The sequence below is a fragment of the Sebastes umbrosus genome, chromosome 24, assembly GCF_015220745.1.
Source record: "Sebastes umbrosus isolate fSebUmb1 chromosome 24, fSebUmb1.pri, whole genome shotgun sequence".
Classification (NCBI taxonomy): domain Eukaryota; kingdom Metazoa; phylum Chordata; class Actinopteri; order Perciformes; family Sebastidae; genus Sebastes; species Sebastes umbrosus.
Window position 1 is genome coordinate 8,370,418 of NC_051292.1, and position 23,098 is coordinate 8,393,515.

A 23,098-nucleotide genomic window follows, 5' to 3' on the forward strand; every position below is an offset into this window, starting at 1 on the left:
TAAAGCCATTGTGATATCTGATATGACAGTTTACGGGCTAGGGTTAGGGTTCTGGGGGGTTGAACCCTAACCCTAACCCTCACATGCTTTTTAGTGACGTTTATGACATGTTTTTTCATACTTATGTTACGTTCTTTGCGTATGTATTTTAATAAGTTTCCATTATTTTAAGCCCAAACATGATGTTTTTCCTAAACCTAACTAAGTGGTTTTGTTGCCTTAACCTAACTGAGGACGTTACCGTAGTTTTGTTGCTTGGCGTACAAATGACACGTGAAAAGCCTAAAATTCGGCCTCATGGCACGCGGAATGTCCTTGTAATATCGTGCTCTTTATACGCCTTCCCACGAGATTAGGTTGAAGTGACAGGGGTACATATGGTTGGGGTGAAGGTCTAGGGTTTAGCCCTAATGTTCACACTATTACACTATAGCAGCACTTAAGGTAACCAAAGGGGTCTTTTACAAAAGTGCCCCAGTGTCCTATCTGGGTGCAGATATCCTGGTTTAAACCACACACTTTTGCAACCTGGAAATATTTAGCGAAAAGTCACAATCCGAATGTGTGCAAAAAAGGCCTTAACATGTTTATACATTGAGTCTATGTCTGCATCAAGACTTTGTTACTGCAGCTGATTGAGATAAACAGTGAATCTGATGCCCTCATTATTTCACATTCATTTGTACAGTAGGTCCTCTAGTGGACAAACTCTGTCATTAAAGTTCTTTTGAATCTGTTCCTCATTATCCAGCATAATTATTGACATAATAATCACTGAAATTGACAGAATAACTTACGCTTACGAGTATGTAGTGTTCCACATTTTATTCATCGGACAGCTCAAACTCCACAAGGCATGGGAGGAAGATTTTTCCAAACATGTACATGAGATACAATAACATGTAGTTATTTACTCTCCGTTTAACAAGTGACCTTAATTCCATACTGCCAGTCTGCTTGTATAGATGGACGTCACTCATTAATAAGCAGATGCCTGTGAAACACTCTGTCACCCCTGACTCCTAATCCTCGCACCCCATCATTTCGTTGGTAACAATGTTAGGCACAGGGGCGATTCTGCTGACAGTCAGTAACATGGGGCTGTCATAGTGGTAATAATTCGGACCCTTGTACACATTAATTCCATTCGCGTTGCACATCGCAGCATCGATGTCGTGCAGGGGCAAGGGAAGCTCTTGGGTCACGTTCCTGGGTGTGGCAGTAAGGTCGACATCATAAAGCTTGTTTCCTGTTGGAACAAATATGTGTGTAACGATGTTTGTTAATCACTTGTGAGCAAACATTGTGAGTTTGTACTATTTTTTTTTAAATTTTGATCTAACTTTTTCTGCCGAGCCATATATCAAGGGTTAATATTCAAAACATGTTCAACCCCACTAAAAAAAGCAGAAATAAGTACTCGGTAACCTTACCTTGGATTACATGAACTATGTCGCTATCAGGACAGACGAAAGCAGCGTCCACATGTCCTTCAATGCCGAGTTCCTCCTTCATGGTTTTAGGGTAGCCTTCAATCAGGATGTAGTGAGCAGTTGATTTATAGATGTAAACGTTATCATCCTGCAGGGGTTTGGCAGAACAGGAGGTATTTTAGTATTAAAGAGGACCTATTATGCTTATTTTCAGGTGCACACTTGGATTTTGGGTTTCTACTAGAACATGTTTACATGCGTTAATGTTAAAAAAACGCTCTATTTTTCTCATACCGGCTGTGCTCCAGCACCTCTTTTCACCGTCTGTCTGAAACGCTTTGTTTTAGCTCCGCCCCTTCCTCCCCTCCCAAAAAGCCCAGTCTACTCTGATTGGTCAGCTGGCCCACTCTGTTGTGATTGGTCAATTGAACCAAAGTCTTCGGCCTCCGCTCCGCTAGCTTTGTTTGAGAGCGTGCCAGACTAGCTGCTAGGCAGGTATTATGCAAATGTGTTACTTTGTGACATCACCACGTTACAGAAGAAAAGGTGGGACTTCAAGCAAGGCGTTTCGGGCAGGTCAGGAGCAGTGTTGACTTTGGGCTTGTAACTTTGCAGAACTTTTACATGCACAAAAAACGATATAACACACTAAACAAAAGGGGAAAAGCACAATAGGTCCTCTTTAACTTCAACACAGATAGATGGGTTGAGGTTTTTCAAGAATTTTTACTGGTTACTTCAAGTTCTACCTTAATCATGTAGATTTTGTCAGAGTAGGAAAAGACAGCGTCCACCCCGTCGTTCACCGCTGGCCACGTCCTGTTGATTTTGAATGCGTGAAGGCCGTCACGATGGGTGTCCAGACGCATGTAGACGGAGCCTGAGCGGATTGAACAGAACTCTTAGTGAAAGCTTTACAGCAAGAGATTATTAAAAGGGAAAAAATCTAAAGGAGTGGTTTGACTCTCAGCAAGAAAACAAATAGGCTTGTATTTCCCAACATGTTGAACTATTCCTTTAAAGAGTACTTATTTAGTTTTGTTTTTTACTTTACCTGCAAAGAAGTATGTTTTGCCGGCATCATCAGAGGAGATGGCATCCAATTTGACGTCGCTGCATTTCATGGCCTTACGTTCACCTCCATGACCTTTCAGACAAATACAGAAGATTTATACCCAAAATACATCTTTCTTGTGCAAATAATTTGAACCTAACTTGACTGAAGAACTCACCATGGTCGGAGCACTTCATGAAGTAATCCCGGGCGTCCTTGGGGTAGGTGCCGGACACCTCTCCGGTCACCGGATGGAACCTGGTGAAGTTGTTTCCATGGAAACAGTAGTAGTGCTCCAGCCAGCGTAGGGCAGAGGTGCAGGTGGGCAGGTGGGACCACGTCTTGTTCTTCACCGACTTTGTGGTAATATCAAAAACGTGCACATCATTTCCTGTGTGGGGGAGGGGGGGATTATTAGTTAGAGTTATTTACAGTAGCCTAATTATATCAGTTTGTTTGACACTGATTAATTCTGCCTATATATTTACTATGCTACATGTTAGATGTACTACATTTGACTAATTTATAAAGCTGATTAAAAACAATATGACAAAATGCATTAATTTCCTCCACTAAGGGGCAGCATTACCTTTATAATACTGAGATAATCAACTCATTCCATTATTTTGTCCTTTTACTTTAAAGGTCCCATATTGTAAAAAGTAAGATTTTCTTGTCTTTTATATTATAAAGCAGGTTTAAGTGCTATATAAATACTGTTAAACTATCAAAACACTCAATATACAGAGAAATACACAGCCCGTATTGACAAACTGTGCGTTTGAAACAAGCCGTTAGGAATTCTGTCCATTTGTGATGTCACAAATGTACAATATTTAGACCATTACACGGTTTTACACATAAACATTCTAAATGTGTCCCAGTTTATTTCATGTTGCAGTGTATGTAAATAACATCAGCTGTCAGGAAGTAAACATGGACCCAAACTGTTGCCTAGCAATGCAATTCCGTTGCAATTCCATTGAAATGCACTGAAACAGAGCGTTTGAGACAGAGGGTAAATACAGGTATATTCAGGCAGACAGTATAAGGAAAATAAAGTTTTTTTTGAACATTAAAGCATGTAAACATGTTCTAGTAGAAACATAAAATACAAGTAGGAACCTGAAAATGGGCACGATATGGGACCTTTAAACATTATTTTACAGCTTAATTATAGTCTTGATTTAGTGAGATGAATATTTTTACAGTGAATGCCAACATACCCTTGAAGAACAGAACCGAGTCGGCCGTGCACTCTCCTTTGGGACACTCCACAGCAGCATCCAGGTGAGAGGGGATTCCTGGGAAATCATCCGTCATGTCTTTGGGATACCCGGTCTCCAGAGAGTGGTTATAGTAGCTGAACACATGGTCATCCTGGAGATGACATCAGAAAAGGTACAGATATTGCTCTAGATCTGAGTTTTTTTGAACAAAATCATGTCATAAGTGAAAGTATCTGTGGATCATATACCAGGAAGAAATAGATGTGGTCGTGGTCGTCTACGTTCTCTACGTTGTGCATGCGGAAGGCAGCGTCAACATGACCGATGTGATGGATGTCATCTAGCTCCTCGAAGGACTCATTGGAAAGTTGAGCTGCCCCGTGGAAACCCATCCACAAGTGGTTTCCTGAAGGGAAAACATCAGTTTCATTACACTGCAATAAATATATTCACTATAAAAAAATATATAATAATTGAAAAAGAAAAGGGTTTGTATTTTCTCTTTCAAAAACCACGTTTGTGAAGACGGGTGGAGTTATGTTAAGGATGATTCCAGTGCATCATCCAGCCATGAGTTTAGCCACGCCTAAAAAATCCTGAACACAAAACTAATGAAAAACAGTTTAACGGCCTAACTCCACAATCCAGCACTACAATGTTCACAGCCTTTGCACATGTTTGCAGTAACTATTTTCCAACATTTATAATGTGATTAGAAACAAAACTCTGATTTCTCTTTGCAAGGCCTTTAATAAACATAACAAAAGTCAGATTTAGAGTGAATAGAGTGATGCAGTTGCAGCCCAAAACCTCTAGAAAATATTAATAAAAAAAATATCACAACATCTGTACATTATTAAGCATCTGTGCCAATTAAATTAAATGTAAAACTCATTTAATTTAATTGATGTCCCTATTATTTCCATCTAAATTGACTCTAAATGGGACCATAATCTACTAAATGAACATCATGCTGTATTGAAGAAGACTTGAAACTAGTGATTTAGATCATAAACTCATGTTTACAATGTTTACTGAGGTAATAAATCAAGTGAGAAGTAAAGTAATTTTCTCATAGACTTCTATTGGAGAGTCGCCCCCTGCTGGCCAATAGAAAGACTGCAGGTTTAAGTGTGTCTCAGTACCCGGATGTTGCCCACTGATTGACGTGCCCTTGAACACAACTAACTGTTGCTCACAAAACAGCAAAGGTAAGACATCATTTACGGTTATATGGCTGTATAATATAAGTTTATTTTGTTCGCCGTGTGCACATTTAGTTGCTTAGGAATTGGAATTGTGTTTTAATTAGGTAAAAAATGTTAAACACGAGCTTTTAGCCGAGTTTTTCCCCGTTATATGGGTATACAGGGTGAATATGTAGCTACATGTCCTTATTTGGTATTTCTTTATTGTAACTAGGCAACTCCCGCCGTTGCCGGTGTTACGTCGAATTCCCCTCCCACTTCCGTTTGCGAGTCGCGTGGAGGGTGCGCCAAATTAAGTTGTCAGTTCTGTGACATTTAATTTATTATACTTTATTGTCATACAAACGTCAACAACATAAAGTAATTAGATTATATTTAGGATCAAATATAACTTTTCCAGCCTAGAAAACAGTAGACATGTTCATTAGATTGTATATATATATATATATTTATAATTCTTTACCCCTATCAGGAGCTATAACCCCATAATGTATTATATCTTCAACTGTGCAATACTGATTTAACAGTGCAATAATTCAGCTGTGCAATTATCTTGTTTACACTGCATTTATTTATACAGTACATTATTATTTTATTTTTTATTATTATTAACAATATCCTTGCATTTTTATAAATGCATGTTATTTTTCAGCAGTATTATTTGCACTGTTGTTATATATATTTCTTATTTATATTTTCTTATGATTTCTCTATTTTATATATTTATATTTATATTTATATTTATATTCTAGAACAGGAGCAAAACATAACTCAATTTCCCCCACAGGGATCAATAAAGTATTTCTGATTCTATTTATTTCCTTGCAGGAGAGATGGAAGCTCGTCCCAATGTGGCTGCTGTATTGATACCCTCCACCTTAAAGAAGGAGCTTCATTGAGCTGTGAGTGTGACTACAAACGGAGTTCATTCCACCACGGAGTGGGAGGGTGGAGGGACCGGATTGGAATTGGGCCATCAGGTCTCCCTCCTGTTAAAGTTATGGTGATACATGTTTAGCATGTCCTTATTTGGCGTTTATTACGACGTGCGCAACTGCCCCCAGTACAGGTGTTATGTCGAGGTTTGTTCCCTAGTTGTTGAATAGTGTTTCCGTCATGTTCAAATGATGGTGCCTCCCTCTGTGGTTAGGGCTAGGGATAAGGCTTGAATTGGGTTTAGGTAGGGTGAAACACATAACACAACACCGGGTCCAAGAAGGTAATAGATAAAGAAAATAACCCCATCAGAAAATGAAGTAAAAATGTTACCCACCTTGGAAGTAGAAAATGTTTCCTTTCTCGTCAGGAGTGATGGCATCAAACTCAACACCATCACAGCGGTCTGGTAGAGCATGACCATGATCTAAACATGGAGATAATAACTCTTGTTATCAAAAAATATAGAAAATGTGCATCATTAGACAGAATAGTTTCCGTGAGATTAACAGACAATTTATGGAGAAAGCAGGGTTAATATATTTATTAAAAACCCACCGTTTGCTGCATCGTGATGTGCATCATTATGTCCATCATTATGTCCATCATTATGTCCATCGTGATGATCAAGCCTGTGGATGATAAAACGGATCGTTATTTTTCTGCAGATCAGCATAAAGCACCACATCACATTTCCAAGAATCCCTGAGTCATCCTGAGAGGGGGTCAATCGGTGCCACACCACCGATGACTCTGCACTTTTGTATTTGTTCAATTGATCCAACCGGTGAACTTTATGAACGAGCAAATAGAGTTATTAAACAAACAGTGACTTGTGGACTTCTGGTTGAACTGTCAAGAGAAAATACAGAAAAGTTACAGAGGGTGGACAGAATAATGGGAACGCCTATTTTAACCCAATGCAACAAATACACCCTCAAAAGATGACCTCTCCGAAGCAGGAACCATTTACAGGGTTATTGTTATGGTTTGTGTTATATTATAAGTTAATTATTAGTTGTTAAAGGTGAAATGTGTGTCAAAATCCCATTTTAGATTAAATATTATGGTGCTGCAGAGATGCAAAATACATAATTTGGTTATGGTGGAAAGTGAAAGGGGCCGCCACGAGGCATTTTTGCGATGGCTCCATTTCTGAAAATGTTTTGGGCCCCAATTGTACCAAGTTTCATGTTTTTATGAAAAAGTGAGCGTCATTTTCACATATCACAAGAGGCCTGTACTATGAAGCAGGATTTGGGGTTAGCGAGGTAACTTCAGGGTTAACTCTGGGTTTTCAGTCCTACGACAGGGTAGATCGCCATGGTAACTGATGCTAAACACCTAACCTGCTCCAGAGCAGGTTATGTTCAAGATCAGAGATCCACTCGTATAAAAGCACCGCCTACTGACCAATCAGAGCTCGGTGCGCGATTGTATGAAAATTACACAAAGACGAAGATGTTAAACACATAATCCAGGCTAAAATCAACCCACTCTCTTTTATATTGTCTCAATGTGTAAAATGGCGAAACAAAACATGGACTAAATTGTAATGATGGAGGGATGAACACCATTGCTGCAATGATATCATGCATTTTCCAGCACTAGGGACATAGACCTTCACTCTTCCACCTTGAGTAGAAAACTTGAAAGTGAATTATACCACATGCACAAGCACAGATCATTTAAGTTTTGGCCTTTTAGCCCTAAATTATCAATACACACAGAGATCTTTCTTGTCAAGGGCTGCAAAAACTCTTGAAACATGCACATGATGTGTCAAGTGAGGGATCCCAAGATCAGAATTAGAACGAGCACGTCCTGATCTGAATGACCTACTTTGAATTAATTTCAAGATAGATGGAGTAGATCATGAATACTCACTCGTGGTGTCCGTTGGCGAGGGTCAGTGCTAAGCACATGAACAGGGTTTTGGTGAGCAGCCCCATGATGACGTCCCCTGATGTGGAGTCTCACTGTGGAACAGAGCAGAGCTATAGCTGCACAGGAGCTTAACCTGCACTTTTATACTGAAAACGGTGTGTGGGTGCAAGTTATGTAACTGTGTGAGGGTGTGTGTGTGTGTGTGGGGGGGGGGGGGGGGGAGGGGGGTTTGTTTGCATATGAGGCTTTGACGTGATCATTTAGATCAAGCATTACTCATGTCTGAATTACATGTTCTACTATGGGGATGTTATTCCCCATAGTATAAATCTGTGTAACAAATGGTATCAACCCAAAAATTGCTGCAACAACTTATGCGATATAATAGAGCATTGGAATGGCCATCACATACTTAGATCATAATGTTCTAAACCCTTATACACTTTAACAATTTATTTTAATTAATGAATTAATTGAGTATATAGTTGTATGTGTTATAATCGAGGGGTGACAAACTATTCTGTCTATTTAGAAAAATGTTTTTCCCACTTTGAAATTACACATGATTTCACCAAAAGCCCAGATATTCCAGTTTTCCATTTATACTTGCATGCATTTATGGATCTGTGTGCAGCTGGAGAACGTGAAAAAAGTTTAAAAACTCCACACGCAAATATAATCATGTCTCAGGCGATCCATGCACACACAGGAAGCTTTTCAAAAACAAATATGATCAGATCTGTGAAATTGAAAGTAGAAATCGGTACATAAAATATTGATATTTATTCAGATTGTGTTGTGTGCATTTGTAAAAAGGTGAGTACCCAAAATGATGCACAACTCATTGTACACATTTGCAAATCTTATATTTAATTTGTAGATCATGTAATACACATTTGTGACCATTTTGAGACTAATTTCACTCCATAATTTAAAGCTTTGGAATCTACTCGAAGAGGAGTTAAAAACTTGTCCTTGTCTGTGACATGGATTTCAAATGAAATTATTGATCTGTTTGTTTAACATTGAACTGTGTTTGATATTGACATGTTCTTCAAATCAGGATGACTAAGCTCCCCTTGTCCCCCTTTTTTGTTTGGTGATAGACTTTTCTAGAAATGCAAACGTTTTTGGCCAACCTTTAAAGCAACGTCACCCTAACTGAGATCAGGTGAGGTTGTTAGAGAGGTCATGGCCTCCCCTTGAATCGCATTATGGAGGCAGGGTGAGGGGGCACAGAGTAGTGTTTGAGGTCCGTCTCACTGTGCAGGGCGGGTGTTTGACCAGCATGTTTGATTGGTGGATTATAAATCAAACTCCACAGCAACACAAACACATGCAAGCCTGCAGCTTGGTCGGTCACTGGATCGATGAGACATCACCTGGTTGAAATCCACTGGGGGAAGGTAAATGTAGAACACAAAAAACAACCTGATGGGTCCAGCACCGCGGTGGGTCAGTAGGGGGCCACGTCAGTAGTTCTTTGCAAGTAGAAATCTGTTTAGCTACAGACTGTTTTTGAACTCCAAAAGTCACCAAAAGTCCTCTCCTGCACCGAGCTTTCAACTCTGCGGCAGATAAGGGCCTTTTTCACACATCGCGACAACACCACGGCGCCACTGCGCTCTGAAACACATTATTTCCAAAGGCTTGCGAGGCGCCACGATGGCTTTTTGCTGCGTTGAGCAAAGTGTGGGCGGAGCGCGCTGCTTGCTCAGTGCGCTTAAACTGGTTGAACTTTGGGTGCTCAGAGCAACTGCTCTGGCCGTCCATTCATTTCTTCTGTGTAGGGAAGAGGTCCGGGTGGATGGATGGGTCAAAACACACACTGACAGATCACATGATAATATGATAAGAGATGTTCCCATACAATTTTTTCCTTCCCGATACCGATTCCGATACCTATTATTATTATCTAACAGCTGTTTACTACTGATCATGTATGGGTGTGATATGATTACTACCTTTGTTGTATGGCCTGGCTCAGGTTAAACCCTTTGTAAAACACAAACAAATACATACAGAGAAGGAACACAATACAACTTTCTTTTATTATACAGTTTTACTTGTTGGATTTTCTAGTTTCATATGATACCAGTATCTCCACTCTAGCTTTAAAACTGAGCCCGCTACAACCTCAGAAAGTGATTGCGTTAAAGAAATTAGAAGCGTTAAAACGAATTTGCGTCAACGCGATATTGTCACGTTGACTTTGACAGCCCTAGTTATAATAAAGCTCAGGAACATGAAGATGGTAATACACATTGTTGCTTTGTCCCACTAACTCTGCAGTGATGCATGTTACTTATCCCGACACTTCATGCTGGTCTCCTCAGATTAAAACAAGCCTGTAAATTGGTGTTATGTTGGTCTACCATGGCAGGGATTGTCTAACAACTTACATTTTGTTCTGCAGAACAATGTCCATGACTTTAACGGCCTTAAATATGGTCAGAAACTCTTTTTTATTCTTTATAAAAAAACATCCAGGCTAATTGTCTTATTATATCTCTCTGTTCCAGTGGATTTCTCTGTTCCAGTGGACAGCACTTGCATGAACTACAACTACTGGAAGACGAAAAAAGTCAGAAAGGTATGACACAGTTGCGCTGTCTTATAAGTGTTTGTTAAAATAGATTCAGAAAGTGACGGTATGTTTATCTATACTGCAAACGTTGTTGAATTCTATACTCCATTCATATCGCCACTGACAGGCAGGTACTGTTTACCATGATGACGCTGCCACCTTGTGGTTTCCCAGCGCGCCCTCGCAATATGCGTGTACATGGGCAAGTTGCAGTATTTTTGCCATCACCTTATATAGCCTCTAGAATAATATACATTTTTTTAAAATGGCCGTTGTTCCCCTTTAAGGTTGTAAAGACTATGGCTGTTGGTAGTTGTTGTTGGTTTTCGTTAAATATGCAGACTTTTATGGATTATTGTTGGTCGTACGATTAAGCAAATGTCAGTTGTCACTTGTTGCCACGGTAAATATTCACATATCCTGCAGCCTGATGGAGGCAACAGAGTCAGTGCAGCCAGGTATGGAAGAGGCAGCTTCCTTTCCAGCACTTGGGATTGGTACCGGAGTGAAGCCGGGCACTTACCGTCAAACTCAGCCATTTATTTGTTTTTTTTCACACTAACTGGCAACTTAATGGCTGACGACACAGAGATACCTTGTACTAATGTTGTTATACCGAACGTCAGATATCTTCCACAGAGATAAACAAAACTTTAATTTTGGACCCGTCAACATTTTGAAAATGATTAATTCTCAATCCTAATATGTTTTTTTTTAAGGAAAAGTCAGACTTTTATTCGGCACCTTTCTAAAAGCTCTGTGGATGTTTTATACTATACTGTACTGTTTTTGTAACTATGGATTTATGTTTTAGCCTATTATTAGTAAAATAATATTTCCGCGCTGTATTTTGGCCACCTCTAGACATCCCTTTGCAATCCCTGGGCCACCCCAGTTAAAAATTCCTAGAGCCACCACTATGTGGTAGGGCAATAGCCCCAGTCACAACAGAATCATGCAAAATTAGATTTAAATCAAAGTTTAATCATTTAAAGTCAGAGAAATTGACAGTACAAAAAGCATTACGCTCCTCACAAGCTTAAGCCAACTAAATTGGTTAATCTGCTGATCACACTGAGAGTTCTCAAATTTGTCTTAATTATTTATTAATTAAATGTTTTGCCATATGGGCATAATTCACACAATTTCAGACACATAACATTAATTATTTACCATGCTTTACTGTAGATTAATCAAGAAAAAAAAACATTAGAAACAATCAAGGGTAATATAACAGCATGCACTAGTACTTTTATCTTTTGTACTGAATAGATGTAAAGAAAAAAAGTGCTAATCTTCTACATTTGCCTTGCATCTACAGATTATCATAATGAAAAAAGCATAAAGTACTATCATCAATTTAAAATCTCATCAAACTTCATCTTATCAAATTAAAGTAGGTAGGAGGTAGTGGCTGTAAGTTATACTCAGAGAAACTCACATTATATATTCCCAAGGATATTGCCTGCTATTACATTATTATTCAACCCTCTTGACTCAATTTTCTATATCTGTGTTCGTCATCCTCTACATTCACTTATAGCAGTAGATCTTGATGCAATGATTCATGCTGTCTGACACGACCATGCGGCCATCAGGGAGCAGGGCCAGGCCCCTTGGGCTACTTAGGTTATCGGTCACCAGAGGCCACCCAACCCCTTTGGTTGGGTAAAAAAGAACTCGGTGGTGCTGCTTGCCCCAGTCTGCCACCATGACATCCCCATCATTGTCAATACAGAGACCCCAAGGGCAGGTCAGAACAGGCCCCAGGCCAGAACACACCCCTACGATTCGGATAGTGTTCCAACCAGGCTCCAGGACCCGGATGCATGGGACACGTCCAGTCTCATTTCCTCGTTCGGATACTGCCATGAGCCCAGTAGTGACACAGGCTGCCACCAGGTAGGGTCTGTGGTACCCGGTCACCACTGTGCGCTCCAATCTGGCCCCGGTTTTGGGGTCTAGCTTGAGGGAAGTTAGGGTGCCACGCTTGATGTCAGCAACCAAGAACTCATCTTGACGGGTAACAGTCACTCCTCTAGGAGCATCGAGCTCTTCGTTGGTGGAACCAATCAATGTGCCTCCAAATGTTTGCAGGAGGCGTCCATGACGGCTGAACACCAACACAGCTCGTTCAGCAGCACAGGTCAGGGCAATGAGGCCCTTTGAGTTCACAGCCACGTCAAAGTAGTTGCAGATGCGGGAAGACCTTTCTGATCCCGAAGGAGACACCTGCTGTACAACATTCTTCTCGAGATCAGTCACCTGAATACGGGCGTTTCCACAATCCACCACAAATAGTTGCCCTTTGACAGTTGCATGGATACCACTTGGTAGGTTGAAGTCCGTGCGACCTGATCCTTGTTTTCCAAACTGTTTGACCAGATAAGCTGAGTCAAGCGCAGTTGAACCGCCCTCTTCCTCCAGTTCCCCCAAAACTGGCACAACTCTCTCTTTCTTGCCCTTGTTGTATTGCTGTGATTCCTTGCCTTGATGTAATTTGTCTCCTTCAATGGCTGACATGGACAGAGATCTGCTCACGCGGTTTAAACTTAAACTGTGTGTAACACGAGTCTGAGATCTTGATTGTCGTTCATCAGAACTCATGGTGTTCCTGTCACATTCTTTACCATTTCCTTGGCTTTGTTCAAGAGTTGAAGGTTCAGAGGCAAGACGCATTCTGTTAACCTTCCTGGTTCCTCTGCGCTCGCCCTTGTCACCTTTAACCAAAGGGCGAAGTTTACTTGAGAGGTCAGTGGTGGACATTGAGCGGCAGGGCTCTTGCTTGAGGGATCCATTGACTGGAGTATTCACAGTATAGGTGTAACAGGAATCCTCACTGTCCACTGGGGATGGAGGGCTTCCACTGTCCATTGAAGATTCATTTGAGGTCTTTGTCTTGGGTAGGGTGTATGGAGAAAGTGGAGGATGTCTAGTGGAAAGATCTGCAGGACTCTGATTGGAGAGAGAACCTTTGCGCCTAGTCTTTGGAGATATTGCCACATAACTGCTTTTTGCATCAGTTTCTTCAGGCGGGCAGGATGGTTCTTCACATGAGACCAAGACAAGGGCCTTTTGCTTTCTCTTACCCTTCAGTATGGAGCGCCTCTTTGTTCCATTTTTTCTGCCATCAGATTCATCACCTTCAGATTCTCCATGACTGGAGACCGGTGGAATAGCAAGGAAAAGGTCTTGTCCTTCTGAACACACAGACTCTACTTCCTCATCTTGAGATGATTCAGATACACCACGATGTCTCAAGGTGGGTGATTTGAGATCATCCTCATTCTCCGTAGAGCTTGACAGACGTAGTTTCCGGACAACACGCATGTTCCCACTGTTTGCCTTATTGCTCTCCTCTGAACTGTGCCTTTGCCCAGATCTGTTTGGTTGTGGTTCCTTTCGAATTTCAAGAGGGGTAATGTTTGAAAATGCTTTATCCCCTGAGTGCAAGGCACACTTTTGTCCTTGGACACCACAGACACCAATTGGGTAGGTCATACCTTGCTCTCGAACATCAACTTCCCCTAAGTTTAAGGTCTTGGACCCAGGGCTTGGTAAGAAACTGACCCTTTTCATTGTTAGAGAGATCTCCCAAGGTTGGGTAACCTCTGCCACTCCTCTTTGGAGCTGATGTTTGTTGGATCCACCAGCGGTACTGCCCCATCTTTGTATCTGCTCCTTCAGTTGTCCAATTTTTCTAAGTTGCTGGTCAACAAGTGACTGCACAACTCGCACCGCTGCAGCATTCTCCCTCTTCACCTGAATAAGATGCTGCTGGGCTTCTCTGTGGTCCTGCTCGACCTTCTCAAGAAGGCGACGCTCCTCTCTCTGAGCTTCAATCGCAGCATTGTCCAACTCACGGTTCACCTCCTCCACTTCGGCCTGCTGTCGCTCGCTGAGGCTCAGCAGTTCTTGCTCCCCTTGCTCCAGGTTGGAAAGGGCTTGAGTCACCCAGGGAGGTGGTGAAGTAAGAGATATGGGCGTAAAGATGGACTCCCGTGGGGTGAAGGATAGGGGAGGTGGAGACGTCACATCTCTCTGTTTTGGAGTGCTGTGGGTCAGCAGGGCTGTGAACCCAAGGAGGGCTCTTCTCTCTGAATGAGACCGCATTAACATTGTGGATTGTAGATTTGAAAGATCCTCTTGTTAAATGGGGTTTCACTACTTTTTGAGTATGTTTCTGTAAAGACAAAGAGAAAATGTAAAAGACAAATTTGTTATCATCAAAACCCTTACAACAAAGCATTTAGTATAACAACATACGCATCGGTGCTATTTAAAAACTCTAAAAGAAGAACTAAAGAGTTTCAAATCAAAACAAGATGTCCAGCCTTGAAAAAAAAAAAAAGTGTCACCGCATTAAATTCTGTTTATGTCTTGTTACTAGCACTACTAGCTGCTGGCCGATAGCCGGTTGTTTGGAAACAACATCCACCACGGTACAGGCTTACAGCATACAGCCCATGGGTGTATTATAAGATAATAGAAGTGATGAATTACAGCCAAGATATCCATTATTACAGCCGCAAACAGCTAGCAGGAAGCTGGCAGAACTGTATATGTCATTTGAGCGTGCAGGGCGGTGCAGTCCCGTGGGTCTGATGCACGTTCATTATGTAGAGGAAAATAAATCTGGAGTTAGCTATTAGTTCACTTTACAACTTTTAGGACATAATGATTTAATTGAGGACTATATAAGTGTTCGCACTGGGAGGTTGATTAACCTTAAAAAAAAATGATCCTCTGTTTTATAGACGTCTCAAATACATCCATAGCAATGGACTCATCGGCATTTTCAGTCCAAAATGGCGAAAGCGCTACCGCAGAGGCATCTAGCGCCTACTATCAGAAAAGCACCTGAGTTTTGCCTCTTTTCATCTACACTCTTTGCTACATCTACAACATTCATCCTATAATGTTTTGTAAATGAGCTCTTCAGTCCGCATGGAAAATCTATTTGACCTACCTGTTGTCTCAGGTGTATCACATAAACCCTGTGTGCATTTCTGTTTGCTGTTTTAAAGCTGGGACACATGTTCCCTTTTTGTTGCAACTTTATCTATCCCACAGAATATTCAGTTTCTCACGAGACACTAAAGTGCTCTCAGGTTACCACTGTCCTGTTTCCCTGAGGTCAGCGTTGTATTCAGACTTCAACACTGTTGGCAGCCACTGATCACTACAACAATAAATGTCCTAAATTGGATGTTAATCAAAAATTTGTTAAAGCACATCTAATGTACGTCTCTTTATTGAGCAAACATTTTTTTAATTGAATTACCAGTCATGCTGTACTTTAACTGTAAATTTAATTATTTAATCTGCATTTATAGCAATTTCCGACATTATATATGATCATTGAATTGAATGAAGGTGAGGCAGAGGGGCTTATGAGTGTTTATTTGCCAAGACTCTTATTGTCACTCATCATGAAACCTCAACAGTCTCGACTGGTTGCTTCCGAATGCAGCACAGACCCTCATTGTCACTTGGTGGAAACAGCAGCGCTTATCTGCTGAAGGCATTGAAACTGAACTCTTGTCTTTCACCGCCAACACAAGGTATGTGAGACACTGTCAGGAGAGGGGTCAGTTCTTTCTTCTTTTTTTTACCAAGTCTTTATGACCATGCTAAATGGATCATATTCTGAGTTGGCAATTGTGGGTACCAGTGTATATATGAGTGTAGACCTAGTTAGAGAGCCCCCCCTGGAGCAAAACAACAAGGCTTTTGCAAGGATGAAAGGGTGAGGTGTCAATTTACATCTGCATGTTCACAATCTAGTCCCCCTGGAAACATGTGACCTAAGGGTGTCAATGGATAAAATCTCTTTCCCATGTTTTTAGAAACAATGTCAAAGATGTTATCTGCGGGTGTTATTTGTTGTGCTGCTCAGGATGGTTGTACTTCTACTTTAAAAATAAGTTAAAGGAGAGATTTTGGAGCAGGAAAACATAATTTTGAGTGCAATATCAATGTCAAAACTACACTTTATTCACACAGGTAAAAAGTCATCAATCTGTTTGTTGGAATGAGGGAAAATGTAGGTTACGTGTCAGTAACAAATCCCTGTCACTCTCCCGGAGTGAGGCCACTGGGTCTTCTCATGTTACCCCACTTTAATGTTGAATGAGAGGCACTAGTTGCTAAGTTACCGGACGGCCTTCGCTGAGGTGCCGGGACTATAGAATAAATGATACCATTCATAATTGAGAGGATTATGCAGGATGTTCAGGAGCATTCCAGCGTATCGAAATCAAACAATGGAGGCATTCACCGTAAGTTACGGAGCATAAAGCTCACAGGTTAGAGGCCTCTTTGAAATTTAAATTCAACGTACTTCAGTGAGTTAAAACAAAGAAATCTGCAGGCAGCAAACAAAAGACGTATTTTATTTTGCACAAAAGCTTAGCAGACGTATTTATTCAGGTTTTAAGTTGCAAAATGTAAGAATAAAATATGAGATTACACCAGTGCATATGCATAAAAATAGCATTTTTTAAAAAGCAATGTTTTCCTACCTGAACTCCAGGTGTGTGCTTCTTCCTCTGCCGCTCTCTCTGCTCTGCCCTGCAGCCTCCAGGTCTTCCTCCCTCCACCTCTCTCCGTCACTCCCCCATCTCACCTTTTCCCTCCCTTTTTCTTTTCATTGCATCCTGCACAGTCTCTTATCACTTTGCGTGTGCAGCTACACAAATTGTAGTTGTTGGCTAGTGCAAGCAATAGCAGGTTTATTTCTATAGCACATTTCGTACGTGGAGGCAATTCAGTGGGCTTTATATAAATAAAAATAAAAAGGAACATCCATATATAAAATATGATTAGAATTAAACACGGGACATCCCAGATTAAAAAAGAAATGTCAGCCCGCAAATCTGCGCCGCACACTATGCTCAGTTTTTACAAGAGGGACGTACCCGGTTAGTTTTGTATTTTTTCTGTATTTTTTTATTTGATAAATTAACTAAATTTCAAATGTGTGGCGCCACTTGTCATTTTTTGAGAAACCCACAACAGTAATTTCTGAGTATCCATTTTTATTTTTAATTATTTTATTTATTTAAATTTTATTTTTTTGTAACTTTTTATTTTTTTTATTTTCCTATCCTATTTATTAATTTTCAATTTCTTTTATTTTTCGATTTACCTTTTTTGTTACTATTAAGGTGTATCGTATATATTTTTCTCTGTATTGTTTCTATATTATATGTAACTTTATTTATCCATAATTTTGAATATATGTTCTGTGGTCAGCTGTGGTTGCTTGTGTGTTTATTTTTTGTGTGAGCAAGATGAATGTGTTGAGAAAAACAAAATCATTCCCCTGTACAGTTAATGTTTTATTAATTAAAAATTCAATAAAAAGTCCTTTGAAAGATAGTACAAAGTGCATAAAATAATTATTAAACTGAGTAATATAATTTAAAGATAAACAATATAAAAGAAAATACAAAGTACATAAAATAGTAATCAAACAGTAATATAAGTAAAAGATAAGCAATATAAAAGAAAATACAAAGTACATAAAATAGAATAAAAATATTGTGAAAAAAAAGTTTTTAAATTGCTGCATTTGGTGTTCATCTAAGATAACATTTAGGGAGTGATAGCAGGTTGACTATTTTGAGAGTCTGCCTTTAAATTTGAGAGAGATATTCAGACGACAGAAGGTTTAAGGGTTGAATATATAATATAAGATTTCATTTGAAATATTGAGTCTTGTGATATTGGTGATGCGGATGTTAAAGCTTTATTTCCATCCAAAAATGGAAAGTGACGCCAGATAAAATAATAATACCTTTACAAACTATCTTTTACATTTTGGAGGTTTGGATAAATACCTACAAATAAATACTTTCAGAAAAAGGACGTTGTATTTCAGAACATAATGATGCCTTATGTGAATTGTTTTATGCTATAACTGTTTAATAGATTTACACTGTAAAGTCACATAAGTTATAATTATACACCAATAAATATATAGGCCTAATAAACAGACACTTGTTCTCCACATACATTTCATTGGCACGTGGTAGTTTAACTAATGAATTACATTCACTTTTCACTGTTTGACCACTAGATGTCAGCCAATACAAAGCTTCCAAAGGAGAGAGTACAGTGAATGCATTGTGTTCTCTCAAATATAATGTGTTTTAAATAAGCAATTATATTTACAGTAAATAATCTACTTAGTTATAACAATGCAATCAGTCTAATTAATTTACTTTACAACAGGCCTCCATGGAGCCCAGTCATAAAGAAGTCGTCCTATAGTTGTAAGTCCTCTGTGTAGAAAAATGTAAATTAACGAGAAAATACTTCTTAAATTGAAGTAATATCACATAAAGGTACTTAAACTAATTGATTTCTCATTACATAACATGTTGCAGATGGCTGACTTGCCTGTACTGTAGGTTGGTCTTCTCTCACTTGTAGTTTAGGAGGAGTATATCTGCAATCTGTTGCAGGTCTGTACAGGACAATCAGAACACTTATTTAAAGGTTTGGACCCAATTAGAGAATCACACATATTCATCTTCATATGTTGGCTAGTGTAATTCCACTCGTCCAAAATCTGTGCCGGGTGTAAAGCATCGGAAAAGAAGAACATTTCTTGATTTATCTTCTGTTATCAGGGTGCTCTTATTCTTTTTTTTGGCGAATACATGTCATCCCCGAAAACAAGATAAGATATTTAAAGGAACAGTGTGTAACATTTAGGGGGGATCTATTGGCAGAAATGGAATATAACATTAATAGGTTTGTTTTCTTTCGTGTATAATCACCTGAAAAGACGAATTGTTGTGTTTTCGTTACCTTAGAATGAGCCGTTTGCCAGGTCTAAGCCAAGTAGAACATTGGCGATGATGACTATATGGCGTCTAACATGTTGGACCTGTATCTAATCATAATCAACCATTGTGTAACCTAATTAAAATTAAATCAAAGTGTCCTGACATCTAGCCCACTACAGTTTCAGAATGATCAAAAAATATTTTTCCACTTCTCAACGGGTGGGGTCCGCGCAGTCGACTTGGAAAGGCCCGGGTCGAGTTTTACAGCACCCGTCGCCTGGACCTCGCCGCAACCCGGGGACAAATCTACTATCTACTGTATGTTTACTAGAGCAAAGTTCCAAAGCGGTTTGCCCCCCCCCCACTTCAAAATTAATTCCGGCGCCACTGACATTAGTCCAAAACGGACAAACCAAACACTGGCTCTAGATATGCGCTTTTGCCTTGGCCACTGTAGTTCTCCAACAAGCTTGGCACACAAAGAAGTTTCAGTTGGTTGCGATCTGCAACCTCACCACTAGATGGCGCCAGATCACTGCACCTTTAAGTTTGTTTAATATTTCATTTTTTAAGCCAAGTGTGGAGCAAAAAACATTGGTTTTCCAAAGCAAGCACTGAACATACTTTTTAGATGGTACCTCAACTTGTTGTTTATAACCCTTATGAACACGTAAAGGCCACTGATCAAGTGGGTATCTACTATATAAGCCTTTAAGCAGTGTAACAGATTTCCTCTTCTTATAGGATCCAACATCTTCTCACCAATTATCCTCACATACACACACACGGAGCGTTACCCCCTGGACACAGATGGGTCCTGAGCCATCACTGTTGCTAGATGTCACACGAGGTCCTACAGGCTGCCCGGCTGGTGTTGTGACTGATTATTTCCATCTTCCGCTCTGTCAGGAGAGACGGAAAATTATATCGGCCTAAGGTGGCGCTCCGTTATTGATATCACTGTTAAAACTCTCCAATCCAGCTGCTCGCCTCGCCTGCGACATCACCGCAATTAAATCTACACGGCTTGCAGCCTGTGTGTGTGTGGCAGAGAGTAATGGGCCCAATAGTTACTGTAACAAAACAATAATGTGATTCAGCATGGCAGCATAACAACCACATATATATATAAATATCAGCGCGATATATGACAGGGAAGTTAATGGGTTATTATTACCACTCCCAAACAAATGGCGGCATCGCAGCAAAGCAGGTTCTACGTGGACTTGTTGCAAACAAACAATTAAAAAAAGAAGTCTGCAAGCTTTCACAGATGGAATTAGAAAGGCGGTCAAGAAAGTCATATTGCACTCTTCTCTCCCACTTTGCATACAGCAGGCAATATTAGGTGATGAATATGGTAATGGTCCTCATTCTAGTGGGACTATCTCCTTTCAGAGGGGAAGATCTGGTTCTGCTGTTAGATTCGATTAATTCCTCTTCATGCCACTCCTCATTTTTGCGTCCCCTTCCCCTCCGCTCCCCCCCTTTCCTCTCTAACACTTTCAGGCCTATGATATTAGACGAACAATCGCAGAAACAAAACGAGCTGGAACAACCAAGATGGGAACAGATGGCACGTAATTGCCTAGTGGAGGAAGCCAGGGAGTCAATTTTTACCCGTCCTGGGGGAGTTGCAGTTGCAAGAAGGGAGGGGGGAAAAAAAGTGCAGGTGCATTTGTTTTGATCAGATATGGCCTAAAGGAAGCATCTGAGAAATATTCATCACACGCACATTAGGGAGAGGAATCGAACAAAAGTGTTGTGAGTGAGACACGGGACGCAATGGTGAGCTTTCATCAGGGCAAGGAGGTAGATTTGTGGCTGAGTCAACGGCAGCAGATGCATCACAAATTAATATCACACTGAAGTGTTGCAAAAACTGTAAAACTTTCAGATGGTGGCAGTCTGGCCGAACATTTGCCAACCTAATTTTAGGTTTTGTGATAAACTGACACTATGAATAATGTGAGAATACTTCTGAATAACTGATATAATAATAAACTGGTTGGAATCTACAAATTTCAGACAATGGGAATTTATATTTCCGAAATGTCTTACTTACAAATCAGACGCTGTGGAAACATTACCAGAAATTCCATGGGAAACTCCTCTGAAAAATTACTAAATGCTAAACATCCTCCGTATACTCTGACTTCATCAGTAACTGCCCTGTTAACCCATTTGTGCCCAAAGACTATATTTAGTATGATAATTAAAAATGCCACAATATTTGTTTAGATTGGTCAGAAGTCTTGAAATCTGTTATGGATATACTTTGGGCAAATATCTAACAGTACAACTTTCACATTTTTAGATCACATGAAAAATCACACTTTTATTAAGTCAGGATTTTGGAAAAATTCGAAAAAACGCCAACATTGTGTTTATTAAATGTTTTCCATATGATTTTTTTTACACTGCATATGTGTGCATACCTTTTTTATTCAACAGTTCATAGATGTCGAAGACTTGATTGTGCTCCTTATAGTTTCTGAGATACAGCCCTTTTCTTATTATACTCTGTCTAGTATTTGAACACATGGGACTACTTTTTCTTCCTAAAATATAATGCAAAAAACAGAAGTCCCTAGATATAGTATGACAAGAAAAACTCACTTTTCAGCCAAATGTTTTTTGAAAATGTCTTCACATTCATGCTGAGGCAAGCCCAGAAAACACCTCCACCAAAGGAAATTAAAAAAATTCAATTGTGGGCACAAATGGGTTAATTATTTTAATTTTAAACTTGTATAAAACATAAATGGGAGCTGGATTTACATTGCTCCAATGATGATGCAGAGTGGAATAACCCATCGGATATATATTGTCTACACCTTTCAAGTTGCACAGATACAACAGTCTCACCTATATGCCAAAAATGTAAGACCACAAATGCAGATTTTTTCTCTTTTGCAATGCCCAATTTAACGATAAAAGAAACATTTTGGAAGAACAAAAATAACTTGTGATATTATAAAAGATACCATTAGATATAATTATGATATGTATAACAAAAGTCTTACAAAAATGAGAGAACAAGACTAATAGTTTACAACCATGCTAGCTTATGTACAGCTGTGCTTTGAGCTAAATAGGGATGTGACAATATCAGAAAATTTAGTAGTCGATATCAGTGAAATCTGGAAGTTGTGGTTTTACTGGGGGTCATGTGCCTGACTATTTCTTGGCTGGGAGCAAATACTTCCTGGAGTCTTGTTGTCACCATAAAATGCTAATTATTTCTCATTTACTACATGGTTCAACTCACTCTAGGTCCTTATCTCTATTTTGTTTTCCATTGCAGATAGACACCCTTCAGTTTATGCGGGAGTCTCAGCTGATCGACGGAGCGACGCCACTTGAAACTGCTGTTACATAATCTTCAATGCAACACTCGCTGAATCCTTTCATCGACAACCAAACAGAGGTACGTCTGCATTTTGTCATATATATATATATAAAATAAGTCATTATAACAACACTGCTTAAGAACCAAGTCCTTTTTTCTGGGAAAGTCCTGGCCGTGAGCAACGCAGCGCAACGTAGCACACCGCTTTGAGCTAAACATTTGTTAGATGCCCAGCTATTTCTGTTTATTCCGGTCACTCGCCTTGAAATCGCCTCAATGGACCAGGAGCGGCTGATTGGTGAAGTTGAAATGAGGAGTTATCGATACAATACCTCCTCATTTCACTACAAAAACCTAAATAAGGTGGCAGCTGGCTGGAGGGAGATCGCCAGGGAGCTGAAAGTTTCCTACTGCTGTTGGCTATATTGTGTCATTTCCAGTAAATATCACAATTTTAAACGCGTGCTTTCTGTTTAAAAAGAACAAACGAAGGAAGATAAGTGGTTACGACATGCAGCCACTTTCCCAGTAACTCTCCACCGCATATTTAGTTTAGTTAAGCAGGTTGTCAGCTGTGTGACTGCCTGGCGTAATAATACTCTGTCGCCCGGCGT

General features: G+C 39.9%; 3 protein-coding genes across 3 annotated transcripts in view; 1 reads left to right on the plus strand and 2 right to left on the minus strand.

The window, feature by feature from the left end:
* Positions 1 to 810: 810 nt before the first annotated feature.
* hpxb (hemopexin b) lies at positions 811 to 7,863 on the minus strand. Its single transcript, XM_037761851.1, has 10 exons — positions 7,747 to 7,863; positions 6,419 to 6,455; positions 6,198 to 6,287; positions 3,965 to 4,122; positions 3,714 to 3,867; positions 2,666 to 2,878; positions 2,488 to 2,580; positions 2,183 to 2,313; positions 1,434 to 1,581; positions 811 to 1,249 (listed from the first exon to the last, which is right to left on the minus strand). The coding sequence occupies exons 1-10, from the start codon at positions 7,810 to 7,812 to the stop codon at positions 1,023 to 1,025; spliced, it is 1,317 nt and encodes a 438-aa protein (XP_037617779.1). The 5' UTR covers positions 7,813 to 7,863; the 3' UTR covers positions 811 to 1,022.
* Positions 7,864 to 11,297: 3,434 nt separating this feature from the next.
* On the minus strand, positions 11,298 to 17,029 carry LOC119483603. Its single transcript, XM_037761845.1, has 2 exons — positions 16,859 to 17,029; positions 11,298 to 14,517 (listed from the first exon to the last, which is right to left on the minus strand). Exon 2 carries the CDS (start codon positions 14,451 to 14,453, stop codon positions 11,868 to 11,870), a length of 2,586 nt encoding a protein of 861 aa, XP_037617773.1. The 5' UTR covers positions 14,454 to 14,517; positions 16,859 to 17,029; the 3' UTR covers positions 11,298 to 11,867.
* Positions 17,030 to 22,545: 5,516 nt separating this feature from the next.
* LOC119483615 (helix-loop-helix protein 2-like) overlaps positions 22,546 to 23,098 on the plus strand; it is a 28,090-nt gene continuing 27,537 nt past the window's right edge. Inside the window, exon 1 of the mRNA XM_037761869.1 lies at positions 22,546 to 22,562. The gene's annotated coding sequence lies outside the window, so the exon portion shown is untranslated. The remainder of the gene's footprint in view (positions 22,563 to 23,098) is intronic.